The following is an 8,678-nucleotide window of genomic DNA, read 5'->3' on the forward strand; positions in this document are numbered from 1 at the left end:
GGGGAGGTCTCGGGTCTCCAGGCAGTGAGGGCTCAGGATGTGGGTCTCCCGGCGGGGGGGCAGAGGGGTTGCTTGGGGTCCGGGGTTCCCGGTGGGGGGTGGGTCCGGGGGCAGAGGGGGGGTGCTCCCGGCGGTGGGGGGGTGCGCAGAGGGGGCGCTCGGGGTCCGGGTCTCCTGGCGGGGGTGGGTCCGGGGGGGCAGAGGGGGCGCTCGGGGCCGGGGGAAGAGGGGGGGGTGCTCCCGGCGGGGGGTGTGTGCGCAGAGGGGGCGCTCGGGGTCCAGGTCTCCTGGCTGGGGTGGGTCCGGGGGGGGCAGAGGGGTTGCTTGGGGTCCGGGGTTCCCGGCGGGGGGTGGGTCCGGGGGCAGAGGGGGGGGTGCTCCCGGCGGGGGGGGGGGGTGAGCAGAGAGGGCGCTCGGGGTCCGGGTCTCCCGGCGGGGGTGGGTCCGGGGGGGGCAGAGGGGGCGCTCGGGGTCCGGGTCTCCCGGCGGGGGTGGGTCCGGGGGGAGGCAGAGGCCCCCGGGGCCGGGAACAAAGGCAGCACGTGGCGCAGGGAGCGGCCGGGCCGGGGTCCCGGGGCCGGGCGGGGGCCGCGCTCCGCCCCGGGGAGGTGCCGGGCCGCGCTGCCCAATGCGCGGAGGCGCCAGGCCGGGCGGGGCCCGCTCACGTGTCCCGGCCGCTCCGAGCCCGCGGCCCGCGCTGCAAAACCCGGCTCCGTGTCCCGCCATGGCGCGTTACCTCGGCGCAGTCCCGGCGCTCCGCCGCGCCGCCCCCGGCCTGAGCCGCCTGCCCGCCGCCCTCGCCCTCGGCCCGGCCCCGGTCCCGGCCGCGCAGCCGCCGCGGCGCCACTGTGAGTCTGAGTCCGGGGCCGGGGCTGTGCCGGGGGCCCGGGGTGACTTGAAGGGCAGCGGCCGAGGGGGGCCGGGACCCCGCGCGAGCCCCCCCCTCCCCACGCGCCCCCGGCCCGGGGGGGTCCTTGGCCCCCGCTGCCCCCCCGACGCTGCCGGTGACCTTGGGCCGCCCGGGCCCGTCTGCCCCGGGGTCCGCCCGGCCTTGTGCGGGGGGCTGGGTCTCCCCCGCCCCGGGAGCGTCCCCGAGCCCCCCCGGCCGCCCCCGCCTTGTGTCTGCCCCGCCGGGTGGGGGTCGTGGTCTCCTTGGCATCCTGACGTGGGTCCTGCGGGGGCTGCGGGAAAGGGGGCCCGGGGTGGGAGCTCCTGCCCAGGGTACGGGCAGCCCGTGCGCCCTGGCAGGGGAGCGGGCAGCCCGAGCCGGGGAGCGCAGCGGTGACAGTGGCCGTGGCCGGTGGGATTCCTGCGGGGCTCAGGGCGGGCTGGGACCTGCGCCCTCAGCCGGTTCTCCCCACTGTGCCCACAGGTACCAGCAGCTGCCTTCCCAGAACGGCTGCAGCTAGCGTGGGAGCTCAGTGGGGCGGGCTGGGTCTGGCCGAGGCCTCGCTCCTGAGCCAAACGGGTCCAATCCGTCCTGGGAGCTCCCCGGGAGCAGTGGTCCAGACAGCCCGTCTAGGCCTAGGCTGCAGCGCCGGACGCCTGGGTCCTAGCAGCGTGAGGGGACGCCCGTAACCTGCGTTCAGAGCAGGAGACTGTTCTCCGGTCCCTCCCGCTCGGCCCGGCTGGGTTCTGGGGTCCTGCTGGCTGCCCCGCTCTGGTGCGACCCAGGGCACCGTGCCTGGCTCTCCGGGCTGCTGTCAGGCCTGCAAATCTGGTCACTGCGGGCGCCAGCCGGCAGCTTCTTGGGAAGCGTTTGCCTTTGGGAAGCTGGTTCTGGGCCGTTCAGCTTGTGACCTGTGTGAAAGGAACCTGCTCCTCTAAGGTCGTCCAAGGGCATCGGACCCTTCGGCCTGGCCTAGAGCTCTGATTTCAAGGGGCAGGAGGGGGAAGACAGGGGCTTCCAAAAGCCTTCTCTGGATGGCCCCTACTGTGAATTCTGCATTCGTCCCCTCCCCTCACCCCTCTGGGCTGTGAAACAGAACAGGCCCCTTTGTGCCATGGCTGGCAGTGGGCCCGGAGCTGCCTGGGGAGGCGCTCGCCATGCTAATGCCCTTTGCGAGCTGTAGAGATCAGCCCTGGGTCTCTCCCCGTGGCCGTGTGGGGGCCCAGGCCTGTGCATTCCCCTGCTCTGCCCAGCCGCACTGCGCGCTGGAGCCTGGGGATCGTGCTGGGAGTGGAAGGGCTGGGTTCTCGCTGCTCGGGAAAGTCCGTGGCTTAGAGCAGGGAGCTGGCAGCAGGCCCTGGGCTGGAGTCAGGATTAGAATCCCGCAGCATGTGGTTAATTCACTTTCCCTTTAGACGGGATCAGCTGCTGCCCTGGATCCCAGGAGAGAATGAGCCGCACGGAGAGGCCGTTCGTGTGTCCCTAGGTCACTGCCTGGGCGTGCGGAGCAGTGCTTTGCCCTTGGCCGTTGGTGCCAGCTGGTGGTGGGGAGGAGGCGTGATTCTCCCTGGGAGGGTGTGCCCCATATTGGCCAGGCAGAGTTTGGGCTGGCTGGGCTCCAGAGGCCCCTGTCCCTGGGTGACGCATGCTGCTGGAGGAGCCTGGCAGGGGCTTGATGGGTTCCCTTGGGGCAGTTAGAGCTGGATCTGGCCCCTGATCATGGGGCTTCTCAGTTCAAGGAGCTCTGGCTGCAACCCAGTGGGTTTGAATCAGGGCAGGGAATTGCTGAGATGAACCCGGACAGGGCTCCCTCGGCTGGAGGCTGGGCTGCCCAGATGGCTGGGGTCAGGGACAGCCTCTCTGACAGCCATGGTGCTTCTGCCTAGATGCTGACAAACGGATCAAGGTGGCCAAGCCGGTGGTGGAGATGGATGGGGACGAGATGACGCGGATCATCTGGGAGTTTATCAAGGAGAAGGTAGTGCTCAGGGGCAGCAGATGGTCTGCGGGGTGGGAGAGCTCTGGGGCGGCCCTTCCTGCCCCCCCCGTGTGGCATAGGACCCAGGGGATGAGACTCGTTTGCCCCCTGATGCTGGGTCCTCTGCAGGCACGGTGACTGGCCAGGTTTCACACAGACCTGCAGCTCAGGTCCATGCCCCCATCCCTGCTGCCTGTGGGCGAGCTGTCGGCTCCCCTCGCTGCTTCGGCAGCACAAACGTGGCCAGAACGCAGGCTTTGTCTAAGCGGCTGGGGCTGGTGGGAGCGCCAGGGTTTCTGAAGCTGCCTGGAGAGGATGCAGTCTTGCCCCATGGATCCTGGCTTCCCTCGATCCTGCTGCTGTCCCCAGCCAGGAAGCAGGTGTCTGAGAACCTCCCCCCATGGGCTTTGCAGCTTCCTGCGAGTGAGAGAGCCCGGAAGTGGCCCCAGCCGCAGGGCAGGTCCCATCTGCTCTGCGAGGCTGCGGGAGGGGAACGGCAGCACCAAGGCAGCGTCACTGTTTCCTGCGCCCAGCCCCAGCGTGTCTGTACCGGGGCGAGGGCGTGGCTCCAGGAGCAGCGTTCCCAGCCCCTGGGACAGCTCGGACACAGCCCGCTGTGCAGCCCCACTCCCTGTGCCAATGGGAGCTGGGCGCGCAGTGCCCCTCACTGAGCTCGCCCTCTCCCCACCCTGCCCTCCAGCTGATCCTGCCCAACGTCGACGTGCAGCTGAAGTACTTCGACCTGGGCCTGCCGAACCGGGACCAGACGGACGACCAGGTCACCATCGACTCGGCGCTGGCCACCCAGAAGTACAGCGTGGCCGTGAAGTGCGCCACCATCACGCCCGATGAAGCCAGAGTGGAAGGTGCAGAGGGCAGGCTGCCGGGGGGGACGACGGGGGGGGGGGGCGGGACGCTGGGCAGCGAGCCCAGACCTCACTGAGCAGTGGGGCTCGGACTCCATGTGAGCTGGGCTTGGGGGGCTGGGCTGCTCTCTGTGAGGCGCTTGCCCCCCTCCCCCTTGCTGTACTCGCTCCTGGGGCCTGTGGAGGGGCAGCTCCAGCCTCTGGGTTCTGGCGCTGCCCAGAGCCCCTGGCTGGGGCAGGCAGAGGCACCTCTGTCTGCTCTGTCCCCGGGCTGGGTCCCAGCACTGACCCCGGTGCAGACAGATGCTGCGGTTCTAGCAGCCCCTGGGCAGCGTGACGCCTACCCGTGCTGCCCAGCTCCTTGCCGCTCAGTGACGCAGGAGGCGGTCAGGGCTCTCCGCTCGCTGGGCTCAGAGCTCTGCCTTGCTGGCTGGAGCCGGTCCGAGCAGCAGGGCTGGGCTGCAGGAACTGAGCTGTGACCCTGGGCAGCGAGCAGCAGCAACAAGACACACACACATCCACCCCATGAGGCATGGCTCACGGCTAGCGCTGCAGGGGCTGGAGTGGGGTTGGGCTGCCAGGGTGCCTGGCGGGGGAGGGTGCTATGGAGGCGGGAGTGTGTGTGTGGGGGGGCTGGGCCCATGGCACGTCTTACTCCCCCTTGATTTTAGAGTTCAAGCTGAAGAAGATGTGGAAGAGCCCCAATGGCACGATCCGAAACATCCTGGGCGGGACTGTCTTCAGGGAGCCCATCATCTGCAAGAACATTCCCCGCCTGGTCCCGGGCTGGACCAAGCCCATCACCATCGGCAGACACGCCCATGGCGACCAGGTGAGCCTGCCACTGGGGGGGCCCTGTGTGGGCGGGGGCGGCTGGATGGCAGCAGGCTCTGTGTGCCCGTGGCGCAGCAGGGGGCTGGCATGAGCCCTCGGGGTGCTGATGTGGGGTGGTGGGGGGCTGCTGGCAGCGAGTGCAGGCAGGTGGGTGCAGCCGCTGCTGAGCGTAACTCTTTGGCCTGTTCCTGTTCAGTACAAGGCCACGGACTTCGTTGTGGACAGGTCCGGGACATTCAAGATGGTGTTCACCCCGAAGGATGGCAGTGCCGTGAAGGAGTGGGAGGTTTACAACTTCCCTGGCGGGGGTGTCGGCATGGGCATGTACAACACGGACGAGGTGAGAGGCAGGCGGGCGCTGCCGGGGCGTTCTCCAGGCCTGGCGCTGCAGGGATGGTGCGAGGCGGGAGCAGCTGATGCTGGCAGCCCCTCTTGGCATGGGGGTGAGGGTTCCCTGTGGGGCTGTGCCCTTCCTGGCTAGCAGAAGCCCAGCCCGACTCCCCTTCTGGCCTAGCACAGCCCTGCATGTGCTGCGTGGGGAGCCAGCTCGCAGCTGCAATGAGGGGTCTGGGCCGGGGAATGGGCAGAGGCTGTAGGCTGAGTGTGGGAGCCAAGCCCTGGCTGGGGGACGGGCTCCTTCTCTCCTTGGGTGTTGGCAGTTGGACTAAGTGACCCTAACACTCCCCGCCCCCCTGCAACTGGTGAGCGACGCTGCCCTGCTCCTGCCTTGCCCAGACGAGTCCTGAGCCCATCTGGGGCTGCCTGGACCCGGCCAAAGGCAGCTGCCCAGAGACTCAGCTGCCCTCTCCCCTGCCCCGTGGCGCCTGCAGCTGGCGCCGAGGGAGTCACTGGCTGGCCCTCCCTCCCTCCCTTGCAGTCTATCTCCGGCTTCGCTCACAGCTGCTTCCAGTACGCCATCCAGAAGAAGTTGCCCCTCTACATGAGCACCAAGAACACCATCCTCAAGGCCTACGATGGGCGCTTCAAAGACATCTTCCAGGAGATCTTCGACAAGTACGGCACGACCTGTCCTGAGCCCTTCCCTGCGGAGTCCCTGAGCCGTGCCCCCTCCTCCCCTGGCCCTGCTTCCTATAGCGTCCCTGCTGGGGGGGGGGGGGGGGCGGCGGCACTGCCCCCCAGCCCCACTCCATATAGTGCCCCTGCTGGGGGGGGGGGCCCAGCACTGCCCCCCAGCTCCACTCCCTACAGCGACCCTGCTGGGGGGGCCCCCGGGCACTGTCCCCCCAGCCCCACTCCCTACAGCGCTCCTGCTGGGGAGGCCTGGCACTGCCCTGCTCCCTACAGTGCCCCTGCTGGGGGGGGGGCGGGCCTGGCACTGCCCTCCTGCCCCACTCCCTACAGCGCCCCTGCTAGGGGGGGCCCCTCGCACTGCCCCCAGTCCCACTCTCTACAGTGCCCCTGCTGGGGAGGCCTGGCACTGCCCTGCTCACTACAGGGGCCCTGCTGGGAGGGCCCTGGCACTGCCCCCCAGTCCCACTCCCTACAGTGCCCCTGCTGGGAGGACCCTGGCACTGCCCTCCTGCCCCACTCCCTACAGCGCCCCCTGCTGAGGAGGGCAGGACCAGTGTACTGTACGGTAGCAGCCCTGCAGGAGTGGCTCTCTGCAGGGCGGTCCTGGCTGGAGGCCTGGCCCTGGTGCTCTTATTTCCAAGGCCCATGAAGCTGTTTCTAGCCCGTGTCTGGGGAGATGCAGAGGGGTTTACTGGGTACCCAGCACTTCACATCCTGTCTGTGCCGCGGGGTCTCTCTGGCTGCGCCCGATGACCCCGCTCTCGGCTCCCCAGGCACTACAAGACAGAGTTTGACAAGCTCAAGATCTGGTATGAACACCGGCTCATCGACGACATGGTGGCCCAGGTGCTGAAATCCTCTGGCGGCTTTGTCTGGGCCTGTAAGAACTACGACGGGGACGTCCAGTCGGACATCCTGGCCCAAGGTAACGCTGAGCGGGGGGGCCACCACACCCAGCGGCTTTGGCTCAGCCCCTGCTGTGGGGAGGGGCTGGTGGCTGAGGCCCTTCTGCTCGGCCTGGCTGGGGAGGGCAGCTTTGTGCCCAGGGCGGCCTCCCGGGACTGCTCCTGACCGGACTCTGCTTCGTGCTCTAGGGTTCGGTTCCCTGGGCCTGATGACCTCTGTCTTGGTGTGCCCGGATGGAAAGACCATAGAAGCTGAGGCAGCCCATGGCACTGTCACCCGCCACTACCGGGAGCACCAGAAGGTGAGTGTGCCCCCCCTACCTTTCCCCCCGTTGCAGGCACTGCCCTCACTTTGTGAGGCTGTGGGTGCAGCTGGGCCCCTCCCTGCCTGTGCCCAGTGCCAGGGGAGGGGGCTTGGCAGTGAGTGGAGAGTCTGTGTTCACACTCTGGGTGAGGGAGGGGCTGGGGCCTGGCCTGTGTCCCCCTCTGGGGCTGTGAGCCTGCCAGGTGTGGGGTGGGATCTGCGGGGGCACTGCTTACTGCGGGCTGCCCAGAGCCTCCCTGGTGCTGGGTGTTCTGACGCTCTGTCCCCTGCAGGGACGACCCACCAGCACTAACCCCATTGCCAGCATCTTTGCCTGGACGCGTGGCCTGGAGCACCGAGGCAAGCTGGATAGTAACCCGGATCTCATGAGGTAAGCAATGGGGCGGAGCACGGGGACGGGGCTGTAACTGTCTCCTGGAGACCGGAGCCGTGCCTCAGCTGGCGGGGGGCTAATGTGGCCTGTCACTGTACCAGGCCCTGGGTCGCTTGTGTGGAAGGAGCCTGGCTGGCCAACGTGGCAGGGTAACACAGCTCCTTGGCCAGCCCGAGACCAGAGGGCCTGCGGGAGGACAGGCTGTGACTTGCTGTCTCCCCGCCAGGTTTGCTCAGACTCTGGAGAAGGTCTGCGTGGAGACGGTGGAGAGTGGAGCTATGACGAAGGACCTCGCAGGCTGCATTCACGGGCTCAGCAAGTGAGTGACCCACGGAGGGAGTGCTCTGGGGCCTGGCTCCCTGCAGCGCTGGGGCTCTGCTCACACGCTGCAGAGCTGCCTGGCTCAGACAGGGCTGCGCCCCTTTGCGTTGTCCAGCTCCCACCCGCTCTGCAGGCACCTTTAGCCCTGCAGCACCTGCACCTGTTGGGCTTGTGGGGGTGCTCTTGTACTGGGAATTGGGACAGGATGGGGCCCCCGGGCCCAGTGTCTCTGGGAGGAGCTGGAGGCTTGACTCTCATACAGCAGATACAATGGGGTCCCTGCTCTTGCTACCATGCGGGGCAGGTGGCTGCAGTAGCCTGTCCCCCCTCCTCCCCAGTGAGCCAGGCCGGACTTCGCAGGGGCTGCATTGGCAGTGGGAGAGGCTGCTGGGGCAGTCTCCACTGACCCTCTGCCCTTGTCTTTCAGCGTGAAGCTGAACGAGCACTACATGAACACCACGGACTTCCTGGACACAATCAAGAACAACTTGGACAAAGCCCTGGGCAAGCAGTAGAGGCGATGGGCTGTTCAGGGTGGGGTGGGGGGTGTCCGTCCGTCTGTAGCGGCACCAGAGCCAGGCAGTTTACCTCATTTTTAACAGGTAGGAGCAATGCTGCTCTGAGCTCATGGACTGGGCCCAGGAACACTCAGATTAGTTTTTATAACGTGTTTTTTAAAGTATTTCTAGGAGCGCAAGTGGCAGGACCTTCTGGCCAGCGCTGCCAGTCGTGTGCCTAATTTATGTAACCTCCTCTGACCTCATGGTGCCAAGTGTAGCTAATAAACCTCTTCACCCAGCTGCCCTCCGGCTCTGTGCTGCCCAGAAAAGGTTAACAGGTCACTGGCAAGTTGCAGCTACTCCACCCCCCCCCCCCATGGTTGCCTTGTTGGCCCCTGGTGGCAAATTCCCCTCTCTGTCCCCCTGGGCTGGGCTGTGGGGCCCTAGCGAGCTCTCACAGGAAGTTACTCCAGACTGCATTCACCTCCAGTAAGAGTCCTGCCTGTAGCCCCTTCCCCAGCCAAAGCTGCTGTTTGGACAGGTGCAGGGCCAGGCTAGCAGCCAGCCAGGGGGAGGGGCTGGCCCTAGCCCTGCCTGGGAAATCCCACAGCTAAAGGCTGTTACGTAGAAGGATTGTTAAACAGCTCTCCCAGTG

General features: G+C 67.4%; 1 protein-coding gene across 2 annotated transcripts; it reads left to right on the plus strand.

The window, feature by feature from the left end:
• Positions 1 to 674: 674 nt before the first annotated feature.
• IDH2 (isocitrate dehydrogenase (NADP(+)) 2) lies at positions 675 to 8,321 on the plus strand. Of its 2 annotated transcripts, none has more exons than XM_005300659.3 (11): positions 675 to 848; positions 2,776 to 2,867; positions 3,568 to 3,733; positions 4,405 to 4,565; positions 4,764 to 4,907; positions 5,445 to 5,581; positions 6,373 to 6,524; positions 6,694 to 6,806; positions 7,102 to 7,199; positions 7,429 to 7,521; positions 7,951 to 8,321. In XM_005300659.3, exons 1-11 carry the CDS (start codon positions 725 to 727, stop codon positions 8,036 to 8,038), a joined length of 1,368 nt encoding a protein of 455 aa, XP_005300716.2. In that variant the 5' UTR covers positions 675 to 724; the 3' UTR covers positions 8,039 to 8,321. The 2 variants fall into 2 exon arrangements, with proteins under 2 accessions (XP_005300716.2, XP_065415166.1); XM_065559094.1 differs by lacking the exon at positions 675 to 848 and adding an exon at positions 1,253 to 1,372.
• The last annotated feature ends 357 nt before the right edge of the window (positions 8,322 to 8,678 follow it).

Source organism: Chrysemys picta, chromosome 10 (assembly GCF_011386835.1).
Source record: "Chrysemys picta bellii isolate R12L10 chromosome 10, ASM1138683v2, whole genome shotgun sequence".
Classification (NCBI taxonomy): domain Eukaryota; kingdom Metazoa; phylum Chordata; order Testudines; family Emydidae; genus Chrysemys; species Chrysemys picta.

Excerpts from the sequence above, each read along its gene's own strand:
- IDH2 (XM_005300659.3), top strand. The coding sequence starts at position 725 with ATGGCGCGTTACCTCGGCGCAGTCCCGGCGCTCCGCCGCGCCGCCCCC. Across the intron at positions 5,582-6,372 it reads TTCCAGGAGATCTTCGACAA|GCACTACAAGACAGAGTTTG; the intron begins GTACGGCACGAC and ends TCGGCTCCCCAG. Across the intron at positions 6,807-7,101 it reads ACTACCGGGAGCACCAGAAG|GGACGACCCACCAGCACTAA; the intron begins GTGAGTGTGCCC and ends TGTCCCCTGCAG.